At 48.3% G+C, this 27,505-nt stretch overlaps 1 protein-coding gene across 2 annotated transcripts in view; it reads right to left on the bottom strand.

The window, feature by feature from the left end:
* The window catches only part of Cit (citron rho-interacting serine/threonine kinase), a 173,985-nt gene extending 154,049 nt beyond the window's left edge, over positions 1–19,936 (bottom strand). For both annotated transcript variants that reach the window (XM_057763551.1, XM_057763552.1), the window contains exons 1-3: positions 19,841–19,936; positions 11,855–11,996; positions 2,046–2,221 (exon numbers count right to left, since the gene is read on the bottom strand). In XM_057763551.1, the coding sequence (XP_057619534.1) occupies positions 2,046–2,221; positions 11,855–11,996; positions 19,841–19,936 (414 nt within the window). The remainder of the gene's footprint in view (positions 1–2,045; positions 2,222–11,854; positions 11,997–19,840) is intronic.
* Between the last annotated feature and the right edge of the window lie 7,569 nt (positions 19,937–27,505).

Raw genomic sequence — 27,505 nt, 5'->3', positions numbered from 1 at the left:
GTGCTGAAAGCTGGGCTCCTAAGAACAGTGTGCAGAGACCGGGGCTTTGGGAAATGATTGGTTCATGGGTTCTGTGACCTCATCAATGGATTAATCCATTCGTGTATTAATAACTTAATGGGCTACCGGAAAATGGTAGGAAATGCTAGGAGATAGGGTGCAGCACAAGTAATAAAAACCCAGAGACAGATATTGGGGTTCAACTGAAGGTCAGAAAAGCAAAGCAGCCAGCCACTGGTTCTTACTTCTACCTCAGTCTGAAATGGCGATCCTGCCTCCAGGAATCTCAGAACGAGACTGTGTGTGAGAGCTGTCTCCTCCCGTGTTATATTCCTCTCTAGTGCTGGGATTAAAGGCGTGCACCACTACCGCCTGGTTTCTATGGCTACTGGGATTAGAGGTGTGTGGCCCCACTGCCTGGTCTATAAGGATGGCCAGTGGGGCTGTCTTACTCTCTGATCTTCAGACAAGCTTTATTTATTAAAATACAAATGAAATGTCAGCTAGTAGGGTCTAGCTGGAGGTCACTGGGGCATGCCCAGGGAAGGAGCATTTTGTCCCCGGTCTTTCTCTCGCATCAGTGGCCATATGCCGTCCACCATGGTCCTCTGCCACAGCACAAGCCTAAAGCCATGAGCTGACTATGGGAAGAAATCTCTGATGCTCCAGTGAAAACGGCCCATTTCCCCTCTAACTTGGTTTCTCTCACATACTTTGTCACAAGGTTGAAGTCTAACACGGGGCTGGTGGCCAAGTTCTGGGAGTGGATGGCAACTGTGGGCTGTAGCATGGCGGAACTTCTTAGTGCCACTGAATTCTACAGTAAAAATGGTTAACGTGGGAAATTTTACCTTATGTAGAGCTTAACACGATGAAAACTAAAGTTGCTGAGATTTCCTCTCAACTGTAGACCCCTGCCCACCCAGATGTCTTAATTTGTTAGTTCTAAACCAAATACCCCTCCACACACATGCACACACATGCACGCATTCGCACGCACACGCATGCACACACACGCACACATACACACATATGCACACACATACACACACGCGTGCGCACTCACACACACACATACACACCCCTGAGCAGGACCCCAGGACTCACACCTCCAGGACGTCACCCTCAGCCACATGTCTACCTGGCGCATTCCCATCACTCCTCGGCCCACAGCCTCCATTCCCTCTCATCCAAAGAACTTTCCTGACTGACTGCCCTTGGCTCACCCATGACATCGCCCTTCACACCACCGCTAATGAACCTGCTAATTCTCTCCCCGTCTGTGGTGCTTTAGCTGGCAAGCGCCTGCTCTGGAGATTTGCATTTTCCTTCCACTTCTGGGTACAGCTATTCGACCCTGCAAGGAACAGTCATGGGACTTCAATTCCTTCCGCAGGCTTCCCACGGAGCCGGGGACATTATCAGACACACAATGTGCACTAGACTGCCTGCAACTAACGAATGACTCTCTCAACTCCAAGGTGACGGCTGTCTCTCGAAAACACAGCCAATGAATCAATATGTTTGAGAGCGGGTGCAGCCTTTCCTCAAAGGGAGAAAAAAACACAACTAAAAAGACAACTTCGTGACCTGTTATCAGACAAGCGGCTCGCAGGCAGGGAACACAGCTGTGTTTTGACTCCTGCAGAGGCCCACTCTGAGATGGAACACGTGGGCCCGCAGCAGGAACACCTAGCCATGCACGCATGCAGACACCGCCCTAGTACCCCAGCCCGAGGCGTGTCCCTCAGACCAAAGCTCATGGCCCCGACAGATCATCTTGAGATCCTTAGTTTAAAAGCCCAACGTGGTTCTAAAAGAAAATGCAACTACAGAGTCCTGACAAAGAAACCGATGGAAATTTCTGAGGCTGCAAAATTAATCAACACCACTTTGAGGAGAGCTAAGAACATGAGAGGCCTTTTTGTCTGTGTACCTGTAATTAACATCTTACTGGATCCTAGACATCAAATTAGCAGGTTATTGTCTCTGTGGTGAACATTTGGTACAGACAGAGGAAGGAGTAGAGATTCAAATGTTCCTACCTGCTCCTGGGCCAGCAAAGCCTTCTTCTTCATGATCTTCATGGCATAGACGTCCCCAGTTGCCTTCTCTCTAACCACCTGCACCTCAGCAAAGTGACCACAGCCCACAAGACTTCGGACTTCAAAGTCTCTCACTGAAGGCTGGAGCTCCCGTAATTCGGCTATTGTGTCGGAATCTGTGGAAGATGGAAGATTTACACCCGGGAGAAAAATACACTTACTTCAAATGCATGCATCTTTGCGAAAGAGGGGAAAAGGAAAGAAAGAAAAATGTATTCTGTCTTCCTTCCCTGTCAAAAGACGTTGAGTCACTTTCTCATCCATCATGAATAATTATAAAATCGGCACAAAAGTCTTTTATCTGTTAAAATTAAGGGCTCCAGAAATTCCAAAGTACCGTTTCCATGGTAGCTATAATTCGAATCCTGTAGACTTGGGAAGTAAGAAGGGAGCACACATGCGATGCTTTTCTCCTTCCTCTGAGGGCTGCAGGGCAGTGCTGGGGTCAACAAGCTTGACGCCCTTCAGACTGGCCTGACACTGTGACCTAAGCAGCACGACCCCCGCTTTTCCACCAGCACTGCCGTTGATTACCCATCACTGTTCTAGCCAGCTGTGCTCTGCCTGGATTTGTGCCACTGGCCCCTGCATTGCTGCAGAGGACTGCTTTCCCGGCCTTACTCTACGCAGAACTGAAAAGGGTACACAGTTAGCCCCCAGGTCCGAACAGGCTGGCATCTGCTCTCAGAGTTGACAGCCACACACCCAGATGAGCCTGGGACTCCGACTTTCTGGACTAACAGGTCCAGTGGCTCCAGCCGAGATCCATGTGGGAAGTGCGGGATCTCGTATACATTTAACAACACTGTGAGACGGGCATCTCTAGCTAAGCAAGGACTCTATTAACTCAAGTCTGTAAGAACAGTAGTGATGATCTAAAAAATGGAACCCTGTGATTACCAGAGGAGTTGCATCAGAAATAGAGGTTATAAACAAAGGAAAGCAAGAAACACCATCAATCCAAATTGTTTTGGGCCAAGGGTGCAGCTCAGTAGCAGAGCATGTACTTAGCATGCAGGAGGTCCTGGGTTCGAATCCTAACACCAAAAAAAAACTTACCCTAGAGAATCCCATAGTTACGTATCACAATGAAAGCTGAAAGACGAGGCTTGGGGAGACGACTCAATGATTAAGAACATTTGCTCCGCAAGCATGAGGATCTGAGTTCAAATCCTCAGCACCCACATAAGAAGCCAGGCACGGTGACACATGCCTGCAACCCCAACACCAGAGGTCAGAGACAGGTAAATCCCAAGGACTCACTGGCCGGGCAACTTAGCCAAAATGGCAAGCTTGTGGTTCAACGAGAGACCCTGTCTGTAGACAATACGGTGAATAATGAGAGAAAATGACACCTGACATTCTGCTCGGGACTCTGGGGGTTCATACACCTGCACACTTAAATGCATGCCACATGGAAAGGCACACACACACATACATACACACCATAAACAAAAAACCAAGAGACTGCACTGAAATGTCCCTCAGACACCGAAGCAGGTGGCCCTCCATATCCACAGAGTCAACCAACTAAACATGGATCAAGAGCATTTGGAAGGCCAGCAGGATGGCTCAGTGGGTAAAGCTGTTGCCATGCAGGCCTGACAACCTGAATTCCATCCCTGGATGACCCAGTAGAGAGAAATCCGCTCCTAAAAGTCACTTTCTGGCCTTTGCATCCAAATCGTGAAGGACACACCTATTCACATGCACACCATAATAATGAAAAATTTTAAAGACATTCAGAAAAAAGAGCATTCCAGAAAGTTTCCAAATGCAGAACTCGAGTATGTGGCATGCAGACATCTACACCGAATGCACACCAAGGCGACACCGCAGAGGGTACCGCAGAGGCACCGCAGAGGGCACCGCAGAGGCACCACAGAGGGTACCGCAGAGGGCACCGCAGAGGCACCACAGAGGGTACCGCAGAGGCACCGCAGAGGGCACCGCAGCAGTGGGTACAGCAGAGGCACCGCAGAGGCACCACAGAGGCACCGCAGAGGGACTGCAGAGGGCACCGAAGAGGGCACCGCAGCAGAGGCACCGCAGAGGGACCGCAGAGGCACCGCAGAGGGACTGCAGAGGGCACCGTAGAGGGTACCGCAGCAGAGGCACCGCAGAGGGACCGCAGATGGCACCGCAGCAGAGGCAACGCAGAGGGCACCGCAGAGGCACCGCAGCAGAGGGTACCACAGCAGAGGGTACCGCAGCAGAGGGTATCGCAGAGGGTACCGCAGAGGGTACCGCAGCAGAGGCACCACAGAGGCACCGCAGAGGCACCTCAGAGCGTACCGCAGAGGGCACCGCAGTGGGCACCGCAGAGGGCACCGCTGAGGCACCACAGAGGGTACCGCTGAGGCACCGCAGTGGGCACCGCAGAGGCACCGCAGTGGGCGTCCCAAGCAACACAGAATTGGTTCAAGTACGAGAAGGCGTGTGCACAGGTATATGCAAACACCACACTAGTCCACATAAAAGACTTCAACATCTGTAGCTATTAGTTTTGCGATGTGTGTGTGCGCGTGCATGCGTGCGTGTGTACAAGTTCCCATGGAAACCCCAAATCTATAACCACATTATCTCCACATGTTGTTCTCATGATGAAAGGAACCAAGAGGAAGGCACTCCCCCCCCCCCCCCGCCTGCCCTTCAGGGACTCAGCCCTGGCAGACACCAGACACATTGTCACCCTCCACCACCAGGTGCAGCACATTCCTTCCCACTGTCACTGTGAGTTGTGTATTTCCCCTATGTGACTTGTATACCCTTTAAAAGGTCCTTCCTGACATCATGACTCTCTCTTGCTCATTCGGTCTTCTGGTCTGTCTGTCTGTTTCTATCTCTAGCGCTCTCTCTCTCTCTCTCTCTCTCTCTCTCTCTCTCTCTCTCTCTCTCGTCCCCACTCTGCCACAGCCTTTCCACTCCCCCTCCCCAAATAAACCTCTTATGTGAGATCTGTTGCATGATATGGTCTCGGCAGCATGGTGTGGTCTAGGCCCACCAAGGTGCTCTGCCGCTAACCTAACCTTAGTTCCGCCGCTAATCCTAACGCCTTTCACAGCACAGTCATGAGTGGCATTTGGATGAACTATACGGCACCAAATGTTCATTGTTATCATCCGCCCCCTTTCTCTCTTGCTAAAGTACAGCAGAATTCTCTTGGATGGAAGGCAAACGTGGTCAACTCCACGGTATTGGTTGACTTCTGACCCCCACTCTCATGGTGGCCAGTCATACCAAGCTCCCTTGGTCCCGTGGGGATCCACATGCATTCACTGTGAGCGCTGTTTAAAGTAGATCTAGGATCATGGAGGTGGTTCGGAATCCACGCGGGGCAAAAGAGAACTGACACCTGCAATTTGTCCTCTGACCTACACACATGCACACGCACATGCACACATGCGCACATACACACACGCGTGTAAAATAGAACTGACATGCCTACAAAAAGAATCCAGCATGGACACAAACTTGGGGGTCGCACAGCATTTCCCCTTTGCTCTCGATCACCATGCCAAGCCCCGTCTGCCCCCCCTCTGCCCCGCCCCTTCCTGGGCTCCTTCATGTCAAGTATTTGAGTGCTGAATTATAATTGACCGAACATGCTGGCTCGCAGCTTTCTGTGTTTGAACCTGACTTGGCTGCTGCTGTACACAAGGCCAATCTCTCTTCATTTTCTTTAGGGCCTTGGGCCCCAAAACTGCTTACGATGTTGCCCGACTCAGAAACCCTGGGCCTGTCACTGGGGACGATCTGGCTTCTAAATCACACACGTTAGACAAACTGCTTTGTGGGGAAAATGATGATGCCTTCAGAAGTGCAGGAAAGCATTCCAAATCTCTCTTTCCCCCCGAAGGCTTTGCATTATTAGGGTGAATAGGTGAGGTGCTAGAATCAAGCCCCTGGCTGTTTTAAAAAAGAGAAATGGGGGGAATGCTTCACAACTTCTCCCCATACCAGCTGCTTCTGTGACCCCAAAACCATATGGACTCATCATCTCCTTGAACTTTTAGGTGGTGTTTATGGGTCCAGTGGGTCCTGAATATTGAGGCAAACCAAGACAAAGCACGTTAATGAAAACACAGCCCAGGTTGTGGCTTTGTTAGACAGACAACTGGACCCGTGGGGGTGAGGGGAACAAAAAGTCAACCCAGCAAAATCAACAGCTTCCTTCCCGGAACTTCAGTCCAGCCTTTCGAGGTCTAGGAATCCATGCTTCACAGAACCCTCAACACCGGCTCGAAAAGATGTGCATGAAGAAGCTCATGACGAAAATTTAAACAGAAAACACTTAGAAGCAATCTACCCTAAACCTCCATCAGCACCAATAATAATCTAAACATCAACTCAGGACAGCAGGGCTACATGGGGAGGCGCTGTCCAAAAAGGAAAAAAAAAAGTTCATTTATTTTATTTTTTGTGTATGAGTGTTTTTGCCTGCATGTATGGTGTGCATGTAATGCCCTTGGAATCCAGAAGAAGGCGTTAAGTCACCTTGATGCTTGTGAGCTTCCGTGTGTGTGTGTGTGTGTGTGTGTGTGTGTTTGTGTGCGCGCGCGCGCATGCTGGGAACTGAACCCAGGCCCACACCTGTGTACTTTAATATGTAACATGAGATCACTGTGATACTCCTTCATCACACTGAGCAGTTAGCATTTCTTTGTCCCATCAGCATAGCCTCCTGACTCCAGGACACGTATGACGAGGCTGCTGCCTGTGAGGTTAGGCACACTCTTTCATGCTTACCTAAATAAGCAGGTATACACTGAGATGACAGACAGGATAATATAGCAAAAACATAACACAGTAGGATAGTCGTTTATTACCATTATCAAGTACTACATATAATTGTACATGTTATGTTCTCATGGGGTTCACAGCACAGGTTTGTTTAGAACGGTACCATCATAAATACGTCTGTAATGCGTGGTGCGACAAGTTAGAATGGCTGCTGCGTGCCTGGTGGTAGACGTCGCTTAGTTCACTGTAACCTGTTGGAATCTATCACATAACTGTTGTTCTTGGAGCACTCAAGTGTGGCGCCCAGCGGCACCCCTGTATCTGGAACAGCTAAAGCATCATCTGGTGTGTATCTTAAAGAATATCTGCTCAGTGAGTGCACTGCTAGGTAAACAAAGTGCAAAGAGGCCGATGTCACTTCCGTGAGCTCACGCACCGGTGCACACAGCGACACTCACACACACACATATACACATCAAATTCTTTTAAAATTAGAGGAACGGAGCCGGGCGATGGTGGTGCACGCCTTTAATCCCAGCACTCAGGAGGCAGAGGCAGGCGGATCTCTGTGAGTTCGAGACCAGCCTGGTCTACAGAGCTAGTTCCAGGACAGGCTCCAAAACCACAGAGAAACCCTGTCTCGAAAAACCAAAAAAAAAAAAAAATTAGAGGAACGGGGGTTAGAGAGATGGCTCAGAGGTTGAGAGCATTGACTGCTCTTCCAGAGGTCCTGAGTTCAGTTCCCAGCACCCACATGGTGGCTCACACCTATCTGTAATGAGATCTGGTGCCCTCTTCTGGTGTGCAGCCATTCATGCAGGCACAACACTGTATACACAATAAATACATGTATAAAAGAAATTAAAGACATGAAATAAGCGGCAAATATTAAGTCACATGCTTTATGTAAAGATAAACAAGTGTGTTTTGGTTTGGTTTGAGACATGTGTCACCACACGCAGAAAACAAATAACTCTTTAAAGAAATAAGTAAATAAGCAGGTACTATAACACCATTCTATATCTCAGATATATAGTTAGGTGTCACTTTAAAAAAATACATAAATTATATAAGCATTTATTTTATATAAGAGGGCACCAGGTCCCCTAAAACTGAAGTTAGACAGTTGTAAGTTGCCATGAGGATGCTGGGAACCAAACCCAGGTTATTGGTAACAGAAGCAAATGCTCCTCACTGGTAAACCATCTCTCTAGTCCCAAGAGAAAATACTTTTTAAAAGAATTCATAGGCAAGGTGTGGTGGCACATGCCTTTAATCCTAACACTTGGAAAGAAGAGGCAGGTGCATCTCAGTGCATTCAAAGCTAGCCTAGTCTATATAGTGAGTTCCAGAACAGTCAGAGATACATAGTAAAATCCTGTCTCAAAAAGAGAGAAACAGCAGCCAAATACAGTGACTAGCCTATACCATCTTGGCTTGTGTAAGCATCCTATGATAGCCACACGATGACAAAAATCGTCTAATGATGCAACCAGAACACGTGTCCACAGTTAACCAACGCAGAAGTGCAGCTGAAGACAATAATGCCTCCCCTGGTTCCCAGACACTCATTCCCAGTCCTCGAACGGCTCAAGGTCGGGGCATCTGTGGGAAGCACCACTTCTGGCCACCTCTCCATCCCATTTCCTCTGCAGCTCCGGAGTAAACCTCCACTCCCTCAAACGTGGACAGTGGCGGCTGATGGACCCTTCTCCGCACAGGAAAGCAAAGCTCACATTCTGAAATAGAAACTCAAAGGGGGTGGGGGCAGGGGGTGGAGCTCATACTAACGTAATCACCAGATTTCAATCACGGGCTCTTCAGGGTCCTCACCAGGAAGCCTCTTCAAAAAATATGAAACAGTTTCCCGGAAGAACATCTACTAGAAAAAATCTCCACTCCACTGGCACCAGCTCCTGATTACCCCCGCTTCGCTATGATTGACTGCTCTTAAGGGTCCCCAGGGTCTCAAACCTAAAAAGGGGCTGGAGCGAGTTCCTCCAAGTTCTGCCCCCTCCCGCTGCCTACTTGATAATTTCCATATTCAAAAGAAACCAGAGGAGCATTCAAAGGAACTCAAGTGCCAGTAAATACCTCAAGGACATTTTGAAGATACATAACTGGTGGCTGACCACAGTGGACACTGTGGTCAGCGGGCAGTGTCTATTGACAAGCCTGGTGTCCTAGTGACTTTGCTGTCACTGTGACAAAATAGCCTGACAGAGCAACTAAGGGTACAGTCCCTGGGTACTGTCCACCATAGTGGGAAGGGAAGCCCAGGGAGGCTGTTAATACAACGCTGTTAATGTATTCGCTCACTTTCTCCTTTATACTGGGCCAGCATACTAGCCCAGGAAATGGTGCAATTACAGAGGGAGTCTCAGGACGTGACAATTGTAGAGGTCAGGTCTCCCTATAGGAAGTGATGTGTTCATAGTGGGCGTGCCTCCCTGCAGAAAGTGGCGCAATTAGTGGGCGGATCTCCATACAGGAAGTGATGCAATTACAGTGGGCAGGTCGCCCTACAAGAAATGGTGTAAGTTCGCCGGGCTGGTCTCCCTATCTCAATCTAATCAAGATAATGTTTTTGTTGGTGGAAATCCTGGAACTCACTCTGTAGACCAGCCTGGCCTAGAACTCAGAGATCCACCTGCCTCTGCCTCCCGTGTGCTAGGGATTAAAGACCTGCTCAAGATAATCTCTTTCCCCAGGTGAGGGAACTGAGAGCAGACAAGGTGCACACAAGCCAGTGAAGCCCTTGTTAATGCTTGAATGTGAAACGGTTCCCCCAGGCTCCTGTACTTAAACACTGGGACCCCAACTGGTGGCACTGTTTTGGTCGGCTGTGGGCCATTCAGGAGGAGACATGGATTTGAACGGCTGGAGTGTGGGCCTTGAAGCTCATAGACTTCTCCTCCTGCCCAAGCTTGTCGCTTCTGTGACAAGGGGTTGCCACGTGGCCCTGTCGCCGCTCCTCTGCCATGAACTCTCTCACACCGTGAGTCAAAACAAACCCCTTTTCTCTTGATTTGCGTCTGTTGGCTACTCTGTCACCGTGTCAAGGAAAAGTGGGCTCACTGGTTTTCCCTCCTCAGCACCCACACAGAGATACCACCATAGGCTGCATAAGTCCACCTCCCGGCAAGAGTCATCCTGGAGGGTGCGCCTTTGAAAAGGACCAGCAGAACCCTGATGCCCCTTCCCTCTTTCCCGTTCATTCCTAGCCATGACGTAAGCACCACATACTCTTACCAGGATATGTTGCCTGGTCACAGGCGCCAAAGCAACCAGCCAAAGACTGAAACCCCAAAGGTACAGGCCCAAACGATCCTTTCATCTCCCGCACTCCGCAGCCACCCCGGGTGTTTGATGACGGTAACAGAAAGGAGCCTGACAACAGCCAAGGGTCTTACATCCTCAATAAACTCAAGGCAGGGCGGTAAAGGTGGGGCAAGTCTTTAATCCCAGCAGAGGTGGTGGATCTTTGTGAGTTCAAGGTCAGCCTGGTCTACAAGAGCTAGTTCCAGGACCCCTAAGACTGTTACACAGAGAAAACCTGTCTTGAAAAACAAAAGAAAAAGAAAAGGGAAAGAAAGAAAAAAGAAAACCTTCAAAACAGTCTGAGCTTCAGTGCTCTTGGACACTCAGGGACACTGTGGGGAAGCCTGGCCTTCGAAGCTAGAGCCCTCATAGGTCAGGGGTTCCCCAGGCCTTTTCTTAAAAGGTCACGTGGGGAAAAGTTCAGGCTTTGGGAAGTCACATCTCTCCTGTTCCAAGCATTCTAATGTGTGACTAAAGCACACAGGGGCGGCTGGTTCCCCTAAGCTTTGTTTACACCTGGAGTTCACAGTTTCCAGGCCCTCACTTTAAAGGCCACACAGAGAAACCACAGCAAGCATAAGACTCTGATCTCCACGAGAGAGGCATGGGTGGACAGGTTGAGTCTGCTTTCATCCCAAAATCTCAATGGAGCTCAGCTTTCCAGCCAGGACTACAGACAATGAGCAAGCCATCTAGAACATTCCATCTTAAGAGCCCGGAGCGTGCAATTTTAGCCAATACATCACAGAGCAGAGGAATCCCCAGATGAAGGCATTTGAACCATGAACCCAAGATGAAGCGATACAAAACTATCCTTTCCAGTCTCTACAGGCTGGAGCGCTTGGTTAGATGGCCATGTCAGATGAGGCGGTTTCTCAGATCTGTCATGACTGACTACATAATCCTGTGTGCTGGGCATGCGTCACAGAACCCCGGCTCGCCTAGTAGCACCCTCCCCTGCCCTGGCTGTGACAACCAGAAGGGTCTCCCAGTGCTTCTCTAAGAGATGCTGAAGGAGCAGGATGCCCACTGACTGAAATCACTAGTGGAAAATACAAGCAGATGTGGCAGCAGCATCAGCACCCAACTGCCCCAACACAGGGGAGGCGAGCAAAATCAGAAATGCAGTCAAAGTCAGCTGAGCCATGACATCAGAGGCCCTAGGTCACCCTGCCTTCATCAGCTGCTTCTCCATGTCTTATGACATCAGTGGTAGCTAGCGGTGTAGCTCACTGGCACGGCATATGCACGCCATGAAGGAGAGCGAAGAGGAGACACCAGATTCAGAATCATCACCGTATTCGTCTACGATCATGATTTTAAACAAATTATCTTACTGAACTTAAACACAATGGCCCCTAAGCACTGCACCTACCCTGCCTGAAGGACAGATTAGCTCAGAGTATAAGAACAGAGCTAAGTCCCTGGGACCAGCCATGCCTGAAGGAAGCATCCTTGCATTTCTGTCCCAAGAGTCAACATAATTTCCTTTTGAACTGAATCCATCCCTTGTAGTGAGAAGCCGGACTTAAGTCTGGTCTCCAGGTTACAACCAGGCAATCTGTATACCCCCCTGGGTCAGTCTTATGCAGACTACAGTTTTCTGCAGCTTCCGCCCATGTCTTCTGCCTCCAGCATCCCTGCTTCTGACAGGGGAGGCGTGGAGAGCGAGTTCCCCAACTTACACTTCTGGACAAAGCTGCTCACGTGCTTCATCTTCATCAGAGCGGGCTGTCTGCACTCTTCAAAGAGAACAAAGAGGCCGTCTAAGATCCCTTCCCGGGAAAGAGCAGACTGCTGCTGTTGAATCATGACGGGCGGTTTCCCCTATAAGTGGCAAACAGCAGATGGAGATTCTGTCAATAATGAAAAGCTTTGATCAATAACATCCACGCAGAGTAAATCACAAGCGCCCAGATCAGCTACCTGCTCACAACACACCGGCAACGATTCCGGGCCATTAAGTGATTATTTGCATGGGTCCACTGTGCAGGGTTTTCTTTCACCTGCATCTGGGGAAAAGGCTGGACGGGAGCACCGTCCCTGTAAATGGTCATTCCTGCCTGGAGTCTGAGCTGCATGGGAACAGTTACTGTGGACCCCGCAAGTTTTGAGATGATTCCGTATCTCCTCAACAGGAAACAATGATTGACACCCCTTCCCCATGAGGCTGGACGCCTGCTAACACAACTTCAGCCTCTTTTAATTCATCTCAAGTACCAGAAACGGATGCCTACCATGAAGCCGAATTTATTCATGATCTGTGGGATCAGTTACAGATTGGCAGACTGTGTCTAGCCCATAAACATGTTTTGTTTGGCTTGAAGTATTTAAAATAATTTGAATTATCTGCCAATATTTTTAAAATTTTTAAATCAGATTTTATACACACACACACACACACACACACATCAGAATGTCTGTCTTTTCCTGAAGCGCCAGTGGATCTTGCAATATTGCCCTGTTCTGCCTGGTAACACAGCAGGAGCTGAGTGATGTCGCCCTCTTGGTGGGCGCTAAAGTCACTGTAGATTTGACTTGCGGTCTTCTGTCTGGCGAGCTTGAGTCACTTATGCCTACTGTCTGGCCTCTCAAGACCTGAGTTGGCAACCCCTGATTTAGATCAATGATTCCCATGTGAGGCCATGGATTGTGGGGCAATCTCTCTGTGTAAAAACAGCTAAAGGAGGGAGGCACAGAAAGGAGATTTTTAAGAGTTCAGGGGCTAGGGTGATAGCTCAGTTGTAAAGTACCCATCACACAAGAATAAAGACCTGAGTTTGGATCCCCAGAACCCATGTAAAATATCTGGGCATAGTGGCAAGTGGCTGCCACCCCAACACTGGGGGATGGGACATGGATTCCTGAAGCTTACTGGCCAGCTCATCCTGTGGAACTGGTGAGCAGTGAGAGATCCTATCTCAAAATGTTACAGCGGAGATCAGCCAAGGAAATCTACCCAATGTCTATGGCTGCATACACACCACACTCACCCCAAAGAAATCTACCCAATGTCTATGGCTATCTATACACACACACACACACACACACCAAAGGAATATACCCAATGTCTACAGCTGACCTAAACACACACATACACACATACACACAAACACACACACCTAGGAAATACACCCAATGTCTATGGCTTGCCTACACACACACACACAATTTCAATGCATCGTCATGCCTACAATCTTAGCACGTGAGAGGATGAGGCAGGAGGATTATGAGTTCAAAACGGGAGGGACAAAAGAAAGCCGCTACCAGTTCCTGGCACATGCCACACGTCCCTCAGAATCCACCGTCCATTTGCACAGGTGCTGTCCCCGAGACTCACTTTAAACGGCAGGGCGGCACAAATCACAAATGGCAGTGCGCTGGCTCAGGGCACAACTTCCAGACACCAAACAGACTTTGCATTGGTTCTTTTTGGGGAAGGTAGTTGCCATGCACAGAAGTTTAGGCGACATTTAGGGTTTGGCACCAAACAAGGCCCGTGCCTGAACTATAAACAGTTCTGTTGGAAGGTAGTCAGGCCCACTCCTTTACGCTGAGTCCACAACAAATTTGGTGCCACGGTGGCAGAGCTGAAGAGCTGGCTCCAATGACGATAAAGGAAAACCTTTTATTGTTTGGAGGAGGGGGAAAAAAGAAGTCCAAGATAGCCTAGGTAAATGAGTAAGTAAATAAATACACAGAGAGGCCACGTGACGGCGGGGTAAGGGCTCGGGCTGGCCGTGAAGACTAATGACTTCAGTCTGGTGCCTGGAATTCATGTAAAAAGCCAGATATGGGGGAACATCTACAACCCTAGCAACCCTCCTGGAAAGTGGGAGGTGGAGGCAGGAGAGTCGGCAGAAGTCTGTAGGTCAGCAAGCCAGGAATACACTCTCGGCAAAACAAGAGAGACCCTGCCTCAAAACACAGGGAGACGACTCCTCCAGACTCCTCTAAGTTACACTGTGATACCCATGCACAAAGGCACGTGCACACATGTGCCCAAGAATAAATAATTCCATTTAAAAATAAACAGCCAGCTGGGCAGTGGTGGTGGCACGCCTTTAATCCCAGCACTCGGGAGGCAGAGGCAGGAGGGATATATGTGAGTTCGAAGCCAGCCTGGTCTATAAGAGCTAGTTCCAGGACAGGCTCCAAAGCTACAGAGAAACCCTGTCTTGAAAAACAAGATACAAAAAATAAAAAACAAAGAAAACAAACAAACAAAACAGCCAGCTTCAATAAGGTGATGGGACAGAGGTAGCTGACCGCAGGGAAGGCCTTATCCTCTCTGAGGAGCAGATGAGGATGGGGTGGGAAGAAGGTGGGAGGACTGGAATTGGTTTGTAAAATAAATAAATTTATTAAAAAAAATAAACTAAATAAGCAAGATTGCCTTAGTGAGCAGTCAGTGCCTAGATTCTACAGACCCAGGTGTAATCTCAGTGGATTGTGGACTGAGTAACCACAGCCAATATCATGGGGAAAAGCAAGGCCACCCACTGAAGCACAGCCAATCTGTGTCTGTTTGCTTGCTTTGTTGTCTGTTTGCTTGCTTGTTTGTTTGTTTTGAAACAAGGTCTCTGTCCTGGTTGGCCTTCACCTCACAGAGATCCACCAGCCTCTGCCTCTACCTCCCGAGAGCTGGGATTAAAGGCGTGTGCCACCACGCCCGCAGGAAAATCCTACGAAAAGACGCCACTGTACCTTTAAACTGTAGGGCTTGTTACACAACACTGGGCGGCATAAAAGAGCAGCTGCATTTGAATCACTAGAGAATCACAAGAGAACAGATTCTTTGGCCCTATTACCAACCTCCTGAATTTAAATTTTCTAGACTGCAGTTTAGAACTGATTTTAATAAATTCTCCAGGAGACTTGGTCAAGTTGGGAAGTGTTGGGCCTTCCTGGGCCTTCCTGCCTGACCCTTCACCTGAGAGTTAAACCCAAATAGACAAGGGGTTCCCGGAGACTCAAGGAGGCTTAAGCCCCATGGTACCTTCTCCAAAAGCTCAGGGGACACAGACTCGGAAATGGCCCTTTGTTCTGACGCTTTTTCCTCCTCTCTCCATGTTTCTTAAAATGCTCTTTCTTCAGGAAATGAAAAGACCAGAAAGTAATGGCTTTTTCCTTTCATTTGTTTTCTACATCCTTGCTTGGCAGAATAAAAAGCTGGCAAAGACCTAGCCGCCTGGTGATTTGTGAGATTTCTGTGGCTCTGGAAGTCTGCCAAGCACCAAACAGAAGTGCCCTGTGCAGGAGGGAGCCACACCGTCTGAGACCTCGTCTAAAGGACATACCTTAATAGAAAACAAACCATCACTGTATCTAACCGTCAGGGTGGAAGCCCGGCGTGGGAACAGCACAGTGGCCTCAGCAGGCACATGAGGCTCATGTCTGGTGTACCCAGACACTTTGCCACAACCTTTCCTGGGGCAGGAGGCACTCATTGCTACCGTCTGCATGTGCTTTACCCTCCCACGGTTCGTGGGCTGCAAGCTTGGACCTCAGTGTCAAAGTGGTGGGAGCGTTAAAAGGTAGGATGAGACCCTGTAGGAGGCTCTCTAGTCTTCAAGATGGGGCGAGACACTTATCTGCTCTCCAAGATACAAAATGTTTTTCTTAACCTTGGGAGCTGGGAGCAGGATGTTAGAAAGGGAGTAGGCCTGAACTTTTACTTCCTATCTTGCCCATGTGATTTCTGCACATGCCCCTGCCAGTTCAGAGCCAAGCAGAGTCAAGTAGAAGTCAGTGGCATACTCTTGAGTCTACAGAACTGTGAACTATGTAGCCTCTTTTGTTTATAAAGCACAAACCCTTGGGTACATTGTTATAGCAAAAAACAATCAACTAAAGTCACTCAGCGTTAAAAAGAGATGTAATGAAAGTGTCCTGGTTTGCTTTCTACCACTGTGACAAACACCCCGACCAAAAACAAGATGGGCAGGAAAGGGGTCTTTCAGCTTACTGCCCATCACAGAGGCAAGTCAGAGAACTGGAGGGAGAAACTGAATCCGAAGCCATGGAAGAACGCTGCTTACTGGGGGCTTGCTCGCTCTGACCCTCCCACATCAATCGCTAGTCAAGAAAACGCCTCACAAGCTTGCCTACAGTAGACCAAGCTGGTGAAGCATTTTATCAGTTGAGGTTCCTTCTCCCTAGACGGATGACTGTAGTGTGTCAAACTGACCAAAAAAAAAAAAAACAAAAAAAACAAAAAAAAAACGGCACAAGGTTTTACCCAGAATCCTTCCCATAAGACATTTAAACATAAAGCATGGTGGAGCAGCTCTGTCTGACACACGCCAGTAATGTGTCTTAGAAATCAGACAGTCCCAATGTCACCTGAGTGTCTCACAAGCTGCGTGACTTTGGGCCAGCCCCACGTTCCTCCTGTCCACACTGAAAATAACAACAGTTCTTACCGTTTGTTATGAGGCTGAATCGAGAACCATAACTGTGTCAACATTTATTCATTAGCATTAAGCCCTTTTTTTAAAAATTTTTATTTTATGTGTGCAGGTGTTTTTCCTGCATGCTTGGTGCCCTCGGAGGCTAGAAGAGGGGATCAGATCCCTGGCACTGGAGTTACAGACAGCTGTGAGCCGCCATGTGGGAGCTGGGAACTGAACTGGGGTCCTCTAGAAAAGCAGCAGTGTTCTCGATGGCTGAGCCATCTCTCCAGCCCCATAGCACAGCCCTTAACAAACGAGGACCTGTTTTGTTTTTAATTGGGCATCTGTTTAAAGTAAAGCCATCAAGGGTCCTGTTTGTGACAGCATTCAGACATTGAGGTCATAGACAGAGCACTGATCTGTGAGAACTGTCTCATGATTTAAATAGGAACATTTCCACAGCACACCCCAAGTTACCAAGCTGTTCCCACTGTTTCCACGTCCCCCCCCCCCTCTGAGGCAGGCGAGGAATGTCAGCAAGAATATTACCCGCCATCATACAGACATCCCATGACATGAGATCATCACGACTATGGCCACGGTATGTGCAATGACCCATGTTGCCAACACATTTAGAGCTGCTTTCCGCACACACCCGTGAGGGATTATCTAGACTGCACTCACTGAACGTGAAGACCCATCTCAGCTGTGGGCTGGACAAGACTGTTCCCCAAGCAGGGGACCCTGGACTGTGTAAATGCAGGACAGAGACTTAGCAACAGCAGCATGACTGCCGATGATGTCACATGACCAGCTCCCTGCCCTGACTGTTATGCGCCCAAAGGCTTTCGCCAGAGCATCCTGCCACAGAAACACAAAAAGAAACTGAGACATGATGCTACAATTAGTATTAACGACAAATACCGGGCTAGAGGACACCGCGGCAATTCAGAGCTTGAACAGCTCTTGCAGAGGATGGGTCTGGTGGCCAGCACTCACATCAGGCAGCGCCAGGGGACCCAATGCCCTCTTCAAGACACCAGGCACCTCCATTCACACATGCACAGCACATTCTGAGGTATATAATTAAAATAAAATGGATTTTTTTTCTTTTGAGACAGGATCTAACTATGCAACCCTGAATGACAAGAACCTCATTATGTAGCCCTGTCAGGCCTTGAACTCACAGAGATCCGCCTGCCTCTGCCTCGGAGTGTTGGGACTAAAGGCGTGCGCCACCAAGCCCAGCTTGATCTTTTAAATTTTTTTTAAAAAATGAATTAGCAGAGTTCGAGGCCAGCCTGGTCTACAAGAGCTAGTTCCAGGACAGGAACCAAAGCTACAGAGAAACCCTGTCTCGAAAAACAAACCAAAAAAGAAAAAAACAAAAAACAAAAAAAGGAATTAGCATTCTTACTTTTTTTGGTTTTTCGAGACAGGGTTTCTCTGTGGTTTTTTTTTTTTGGAGCCTGTCCTGGAACTAGCTCTTGTAGACCAGGCTGGTCTCGAACTCACAGAGATCTGCCTGCCTGTGCCTCTCAAGTGCTGGGATTAAAGGCGTGCGCCACCACCACCCGGTTTAAGACAGGATCTTACTACTTTGCTCAGGTTGGCCTCAAACCTGCTAAGTAGCCCAGGATAGCCTCAAGGCTCATTTATAAAGGACCTGCCAAGAGCTAGGCAAGGCACAAAAAACTTCATGTGGACCATCTCATTAACCCATCAACAACCCGATGGAAAAGGCACCTCGGCTCCTGCTGTAAGAGTAGATTTGAGCCTGGTGTGACGGCACATTTGCGACCCAGTACTGTGGAAGCTGCAGCTGGAGGATCATGGGAATTTTCCAGGGCTGCCTGGATGATATCCCATTTCAGCAGGGTACAGAGTCACTACAGCATGCAGAAGGCCAAGGTGAAGGTGTTAGGCATGGAGGTACATTTTCCAGCATAGGAAAATGAAGGCAGAAGGATCGTGAGTTAGAAGTCAACCTGGGGTTGGAGTTCTAGGCCAGGCCAGCCTGAGCTACATAGCAAGACCCTGTTTTGAAAACAAGAAGGTGACTTGGAAGACAGTTAAAAGCATTTTTTAGACAAGCCTGATAACCTGAGTTTGGATATCCAGGGCCCACCTAAAAGCCAGATATGGTAGCATAAGAACCTCTAATCCTAAATGCCCCCATAGGGAACAGAATCTGAGACTAGAGAATCACAAGTTCAGCTAGCCTCAAAAACACAACATTGAACAAGAGAGAACTCAGTCAAAAAAAAAAACCCAGGATGAAGCCAGGCACACACCTTTAATCCCAGCACTCGGAAGCAGAGCCGGGTGGATCTCTGTGAATTCAAGACCAGCCCGGTCTACAGAGTGAGTTCCAGGACAGCCAGGGTTACACAGAGAAACCCAACTAACAAATGCATGCCGGACGATAGGACTATAGCTTTAAGACGTCCGTCTTCACCACTCCCTGTTTGTCCTAACTTGTGAGTCCACAAGTCAAGCAAGGACCCATTTCACCAGAGTCCCACATACATCAGAAACAAACAGGTTAGAAGACTGCTCAGAAACAATTTCAGGACATCTGTCCTTATAGGATGAAGGAAATGTTAGGTGCCTCACAGGGATGTGGTTACCCAGGTGTGGTATTTAATCTAAACAGCAGACGGACAGCCACCAAGTGTGGTGGCGCATGCCTTTAATCCTAGCACTCAGGAGGCACAGGCAGGTGGACCTCTGTGAGTTCGAGGCCAGCCCGGTGCCCATAGAAAAATTGCAGGACAGCCAGTGCTATGTAATAAAAAAGAATTTATCTTTTAAAAAAAGAAAAAGAAAAAGCAGACATTCCTTGTACGAAAGAAGTTTTGTGTCTCCACTGGGGCTTGTTGACTCCTCTAGAGGACCACAGTTGGGTCCCAGCACCCACATCGGCCGCTCACAAACACCGTAACTCGTTCCAAGGGATCTGAAGCCTATCGCTGGCCTCTCTCTCTGGGTACCCAGACACACACACACACGCACACACACACACGCTTAAGAAGTCCCTTTGTTCTTTTCTTTCTTTAACTGAAAGGATGAAGTTTAGAAGTGTGAAGTCTGAGAGATGAGGCGTCTCAAGGGCAGGTCCAGCCGTGGAACCGTCTGCACAGTGGCACCTTTGTCCAGCTCATTCCGGTCATGTAAAACAACAAATGGGATTCCCCCAAGAATATCAGTCTCATACAATCAGAGGCGATAACCGTAACAGCCGAGGGTGCGCATCATTGGCAGGCAGCCTCCTACCTGGAAGAAGGCATTTAGCCTGGAGGCCCGACTGGCAATGGTCTCGTAGGCACTGGCATCCAGTGGGTTCCGCACTCCATACTTGAACTTCAGCATCTCTCTGCCGACGCCCGAAGGACACTGGGGAAAGTCACGTGTGTACTGACATTAGGGCAGGAAGGGCTTGACAGGATCCGATCTCCCTAAACACATCAGGAGGAGGGCACTTCCAGCTGCCGCAGCACTGGGCAGGCACATGGTGCATTCATACATACATGCAGGCAAAATACTCATACACACAAAGAATAGAAATAAATCGTTTTTAAAAGCACTGACAGCCACTGTTGGACTAGCCAGACTACAGCCTGTAAGCCACTCCAGTCAGTCCCCACTTGTTTTTTCTGCCTGCTCCTCTAGTGAACCCTGACTACTACAAATACCTTATACCTCATATGCTAACTTTAAAAATTAAAAAAGGTATATAAACAGTAATATTCATAAATTACAAAATAAAAACTCTGCCTAAAATAGATGCAACGTGTGGAACCAAGGCCTGAAGGGGATGGCCAGCGAGCCCTGCAGATTATCTGGGAAAAGAACAGCGCACTGTCCCAGGAGGGTACAGAAGACACTGCTCCTGAGGAAGGACATCTGGCCTGACACAGCAGAAAGCCTAGAGGGCCACACAGAGAGGAAGACAAGAAGAAGGAGGCACCAGTTTAGATGTGGAAGAAGATGAAGGAACTGGAACAGAGAGGTTAAGTAAGTGAGTTAAGATCACACAGATAAAGGGAAGTGCTGGCAAGAACAACGCAGGGAAGGCTGGCAGGAGGCACAAGCTACAGGGGACTCAGTCCTCTTTAAGGAGCCCCTGGATCCGGGGCAGCACAGCCCGGGCTCCTCTCCACAGGCTTCCCCCAGCACACCCCAGGGCTGCACCCACAGACCCAGGGCTGCACTCACTGACCCAGGGCGGCATCAACAGACCCAGAGCTGAATCCAAAAACCCCAGAGCTGTCACGACATATCCACGGCTGCCCCCATAGACTCCGGGGTTACACCCACAGACCCAGGGTTGAACCCACAGACCCAGGGCTGAACCCATAGACTCCGGAGCTGCACCCAGAAACCCTGGAGCTGCACTCACGGACCTAGGGTTGAACCCACAGACCCTGGGGCTACCCCAGTACACCTCCGGACTGCAGCCCCAGCAGACCCTCATGGGCCCCTGAGATCCTGAGGCTCCCAGCCGCAGGAGGCAAAGTGGGCATCAGTATGGACCGGGCTGTCCGGGAAGACCCGGGAAAGAGGACTCCCCTCCCGACCCTTTCCACACACACACCCCAGACACAGACACACTTACACACCACACGACCCGAACTCAAATGCTGCAGACCCCCGCTCACACTCGCCGCTCTCTGCCCTGAGCCTCCCGCCCCAGCGTTTGAGGAAAACGGCGTGGGCGGGTCTCAGACGTGTTTAAACCAATCAGCGCTCGCCATCGCTGATGGACAGCAGGGGGTCTCCGCCAGGACCCGCCCTGGTCTTGGAGGGCTGGAGGAAGTGAAATAAGAAAACCAATCAGATCTTTTCTTGCCTTGACTAGCGACCAATAGGAAGAGGGCAAGGGCGTTCGGGCGGGGCAGGGCTGGGAAGTTTGAAATTGGCGGTTCGCAGGATGCTGTGTTTGGAGTGTGGGGCGGCTCCTGGGGAGCCTGGGGTGCTGTCCTTTGCTGCCCGGGCGCCTGCGGGGAATCTGGCCTCTCTACCTGGACCGCCTGCTCCTGATAGGGATGTTAGGAACCAAACTCCAGTCTTCTGCAAGAATGCGCTCAGCTGAGCCATCTCTCCTGCCAAAAGTGGGCGCTGCGGTTACTTGTGGGGAATCCGGGGGCTCTGCGGTACAGCTGAGCAGGGAGTGTAAACTCAGTGCAGCCCGCCTGCCTTGTCGCACCTCTGGATTGACCCGCAGCAGAAAGATGAAGATGTCCCTACAAAGACATTTAAATCTATTTAAGCCAAGATCATAACCTCCAAATGACAAAGCACAATGACCGTCCGTGTGTGGAAAGTGTCCAGTCTGGTTAGCAATGGGTGGGGGTGGGGGGTAGGGTGAAAGGTGCGCTGGGTCTGTGTGCATTCACCCCGGGGGTAGAATGAATTGGCTATGGAGGGGAAATCTCTGAAAGGGAGCTTGGTATTTGCTAACCCTGAGGCTCTGTACACTCTGTGACTACTAGGGATGGCTTCTCTACATTAATTATGAAACCGAGAAATGCATACGAGAAAGCAAGTTCAAAACGATGTTGTCTGACAGAACAGCCAAGCTGGAGGAGTGTCTCAGCGATACTACCTGGGGACCTGCCTTTGGTTCCCAGCACCTCTTTCAAACCCCGCACAACTTCCTGTAACTGCTTCCAAAGAATCAAATGACCAGTTCGGGCTTCTGTGGGCACCTGCACTCACGTCCACATATCCACAGACTCAGACCACACACACACACACACACTCTAAAGAGACGGACTATATCACAGATGTAAAATATCGAGACAGCAAAGCCAGGAGGAGAGGCATCTGAGGTTGGAATGGAAGCTTTTCAAGGAACCAGGAGAAAGGCACTGACCTATTTCTTGACCTGATGAGAATATAAATGTTGTTTTCTTAATTATACAGTTAGATTTTTCTCTGTGCAGGGCTGAAGCGATGTCTCAGCAGTTATGACCCCAGTCATCCCTCTTTCAGAAGACTCAAGTCTGGTTCCCACCATCCATGTCAGGGGGTTCACAGTCGGCTGTAACTCCGGCTCCAGGAGGTCCAACACCCTCCTCTGACCTCCATCAGCATCCACACACGTCTCTCACGTACCTCCATACACACCCGCACGAAGCCACATAATTCAAAAAAATAAGCAAATATCTGGGCATGGTGGTGGGCATTTTTAATCCCAGCACTTGGGAGGCAGAGGCAGTTCCAGGACAGTCAGGGCTACGCAGAGAAACCCCGTCTCAAACAAACAAACAATTTGTTTTCCTGTGTGTTAAGAAAAACTGTAGTATCCCATCCAGATTTAATTTTTTTTTTTTTTTTTGAAATAGGGTCCTAAGAAGACCAGGCCAGCCTCAACCCCACTATGTAAGAGAAGCTGGCCTTTATTTAGCTCTGAGCCTCCTGCCTCTACTTTAAGTGATGGGTTTACAGGTGTGTGCCTCTTAAACACTAATGCATGGATCAAGAAAAGATTTCTTTCTGAAATTTAAATAGTGCTGTAACATCAGACACGATCGTGAAGAGGGTTCTCGAATAGACACTATTTATAGTGCTTCTGCTTTACCAACAGACTCATCCGAAATGTAAGAAATTAAGCCTCAGAGGTTGGAGCGATGGCTCAGCTATCAAGAGCATTCAGTGTTCTTTCAAAGAACCAGAGTTTGGTTCCCAGCACCCAGGTCAGGTGACTCACAACAGGCTGTAACTCTAGCTCTAGGGTATCCAATGCCCTTTTCTGACCTCCGTAGGCACCTGTACTCACAAGTGCACACACACACACACCAAAAAATAAATTTTTTTTTTTGGTTTTTCGAGACAGGGTTTCTCTGTGGCTTTGGAGCCTGTCCTGGAACTAGCTCTGTAGACCAGGCTGGCCTCGAACTCCCAGAGATCCGCCTGCCTCTGCCTCCCGAGTGCTGGGATTAAAGGCGTGCGCCACCATCGCCCGGCCCAAAAAATAAATTTTTAAAATAAAATTAAGCCAAAGCAGGGGTAGCGTGTTCACATGCCTGCAACCTCAGCACTTGGGAGGCAAGAGGATCGGGAGTTCAAAGTCACCCTGACTATAAACTGAAACTGCGGATAGCCTGCTGAAAAGAAAGAAAGAAGCAGGGCGGTGGTGGTGCACACCCTTAATCCCAGCACTTGGGAGGCAGAGGCAGGCAGATTTCTGTGAGTTCAAGACCAGCCTGGTTTACAAGAGCTAGTTCCAGGATAAGCTCAAAAACCACAGAGAGGGCTGGAGAGATGGCTCAGCGGTTAAGAGCATTGCCTGCTCTTCCAAAGGTCCTGAGTTCAATTCCCAGCAACCACATGGTGGCTCACAACCATCTGTAATGAGATCTGGCCCCCTCTTCTGGCCTACAGACAGACACACAGACAGAATATTGTATACAAAATAAATAAATAAATAGAACCACAGAGAAACCCTGTCTCGAAAAATTTTTTTAAAAAAAAAAAGGAAAGAAAGGAGGGAGGGAGGGAGGAAAGGAGAAAGGGAGAGAGGTAAAAAGGAACATGCACTAGTAGGTTAGGATTTGAGCTGGGCTCTGTCATTCTAAATTCCTTGTTTGTTTGTTTGTTTGTTTGTAGACAGGCTTTTTCTGTCCTGGAACTTGCTTTGTAGACCAGGCTGGCCTTGAACACAGAGAAGTGCCTGCCTCTGTCTTGCTAGTGCTGGAATTAAATATGTTGCACCACCACTGTCCTGTTCTAAAGCCCATTTTTCATAACTACCAAATTGTAGTGACTTCTATTTTTGCCTATCCCAGCACCTAGCACAGGATAGATAATTATAAGTATGCTAAACACAGTGGTAAAAAATAATGACATCTTGAAATTTGCATGCAAATGGATGGATCTAGAAAAAAAACATATTGAGTGAGGTAACCCAGACCCAGAAAGACAAATATAATATGTACTCACTCTTAAGTGGCTTCTAGACATAGAGCAAAGGGAAAAAAAAATCTACAGTCCACAACCCCAGACAACCTAGACAACAAAGAGGACCCTAATAGAAACACACAGAGATCTACATGGGAAGGAGAAAAAGACAAGATCCGAGTTAATTGGGAGTATGGGAGTCGGGAGAGGGTAAAGGGAGGGGGAGGAAGGGAGGAGAGCAGAGGAAAATGTATAGCTCAATAAAAAAAAAGTATGTTAAAACTCTCCACATTTTTTTGATAACAATTTGGCTTTCTCATCTAAATAAACCTAAAGCATTGGTATGTACACTGGGACCACCAGAGGAGATTTAAAAACTACTAACCCATGGGTCAATGAGATGGCTGAGCTTAAGGTGTCCACAGGCAAGCCTGATGAACTGAGTTCAATCCTTGGGACCCCCGTGGTGGAATGAGAGAACCAGTTCTCACCAGCTGTCCTCTGATCTCTGTATGCCTGCCATGCTATGCTCTCCCATGTGCACTTGCATGCACACAAAAATGTAAACAAAATTTAAAATGTAAAATAAAAAGAATACAAATGCATGATCTCACCGGCTCCCAGTCTCGTTTCACTCTTCTGGACTTGGGTAATTTAAAAGCTCCCTAAGTGATTCCAATGTGTGGTGTGCAGCCATCCCAAAGACGCGCAGCCAAGAGAGGGGGTACACTAACTAAATAGCAGGTTGTTTTGCAATATTTTTGTAGGTGCAGTACCGAAGACTCAACTGAGGTGTCCATGCATGCTTAGCATACTCCACCCCAGACTCACCACAAATGAGTACCCTGCTAACCTGACTTCAGCACCAGCCTTTAGTATGGAGAGTCCTCTCTGTAGGGAAAACCTGCTCTTGAGCTGGCTCAGTCAAAAAAAAAAAAAAACCTACATATGTTCACCTTCCTCGCTTCTATCCTGGGATCAGCCACGACGAAATCAACAGAAAACAATAGTCAGGAAATTTAACGTGAAGAAACCAGGAGTCAGAACAATAGCTCAGTGGTGCAGTCAGTGTTTAGCAAATATGTTCTGAATCTGACCTCAGGCAGTGCATTAAAAGATGCCAGGAGTGCAATGGAGGCAGAGGCAGTTGGAGCTCTGAGGGGTCAAGGAAAGCCTGCTCAACAAAATGAGTTCCAGGACAGCCAAGAATAGATAGTGAGACTGTGTCTCAGAAACAAAGAAGGTGTATGTGGTAGGAATGGGCAAAAAGAAGGAAGAGGAGCAGGAAGAAGAGGAGGGGGGAACCTGGAAAGTGCTAGGTTATCCTCAGATTAAAGAGTGGACTTTCATATATTTCATATCTTTCATATTTCATATATTCATGAGGAGTGCCTCATATACAGATAGATACACAAAACAGGCACAGTTGTGTACACTTAATCCCAGCACTTGGGAAGAGAAAGCAGGAGAATCAGGAATTCAAGATCAGCCTCAGCTACATAGCAACTCTGAGACCAGTCTGAACTAATGAGATCCTGTCTCATAGTGTGTGTTCATGTGTGCGTGCGTGTATGTGTGTGTGTGTGTGTGTGTGTGCATGAGTACCTGAAATGCAAGCTGAAAGGCCTGAATTCAAACCTCAAACCCATGTAACATAGCTGGGCAAGACTATGCATTTGTCAGCAGTGCTGGGAAATAGAGATGGGAGGATCCCTGGGGCTTGCTTGGTGTGGAGGAATTGTCTGTATTCTGTCAATCATGTTTTAAATAAATGCTGATTGGCCAGGCAGGAAGTATAGGCAGAGTCAACCAGACAGGAAGTAGAGGCAGGGTGATGAGAACAGGAATATTCTAGGAAGCAGGAAGCTCCCTCTGCATTCCTGCCCAGACCACAGAAGAAACAAGATGTAATCTACCCAGCTGAGAAAAGTACCAAGCCATGTGGCTAACATAGATAAGGCGGTTATGACCCAGTTAATGTGGTTACTAGGAACCACACTTAGATCCTCTGCAAGAACAGTAGTGTTTTAACCACAGAGCCATCCGTCCAGTCCCTCATGGGTTTTTTGTTTGGTTAGTTTATTGAGTTTTTGTAATTGTTACTGTTTGGTGGTCTCCTGATAACTTGTTTTTTGTTCATTTACATATTTTTTGGTGATTATTTTATTTTATGTGTATGGGTATTTTGCCTGCATGTGTGTATGTATACCACATATAGTCAACACTGGAGGATTATAGAAGTCAGATCCCCTGGAACTGGAGTTACAGGTGTTTGCAAGCAGCTATGTGGGTGTTGGGACTGAACTCAGGTCCTCGGTGAGAGCAGTGGATTAATCACACTTCTACAGCTGTGACTAAACACCATGACCAGAGATAACTTACAGAAAGAGGTTATTTGAGCTATTCCAGAGGGAAAAGGGTCCATCATGCCTGGGAGGCATGGCCACCAGAACAGGAAACTAAGAGATCACATCTTCAATGGCAAGCATGAAACCGAGAGAAGTGTGTGGGATAGTTGTCCACTGTGTGAAGGTGTATTGCTATAATTGGTGTAATAAAATTTTAAATGGTCAATAACTAGGCAGGAGGTATAGGCAGGACTTCTGGGCAGAGAGGAGGAGGATGAGGAGGAATCTAGGTCTGCGAGAGAAACAGCAGTAGACATGGAAGAAGCTCAGATTAATAGAAATGGGTTCATTTAAGTTCTAAGAGCTAGTTAAAAAACAAACCTAAGCTAAGGCCAGCTTTCATAATTAATAAGTCTCCATGTCACTATTTGTGAGCTGGTATTCCAAAGAAAAATTTCATTACAGAGAGGGAACCCAAAATGGTGAGAGTCTTTTATTTCTCAAAGCTCACCTCAAGTGGCATGCTTTCTCTATCAAGGCCACACTTCCAAATCCTCGCCAAACAGTGCCACCAACTCAGGACCAAATATTCAAATGTCTAAGACCATAAAGGACATTTTAGTCAAACCAACCCACACAGCAAGTGCTCTTAACTGCTGAGTTGGAGCAACCCCCCACCCATTGGGAT

Source organism: Chionomys nivalis, chromosome 3 (genome assembly GCF_950005125.1).
Source record: "Chionomys nivalis chromosome 3, mChiNiv1.1, whole genome shotgun sequence".
NCBI lineage: Eukaryota > Metazoa > Chordata > Mammalia > Rodentia > Cricetidae > Chionomys > Chionomys nivalis.
Note: the sequence above shows the minus strand (reverse complement) of the source record. Positions and strands in the feature narration are given on the sequence as shown.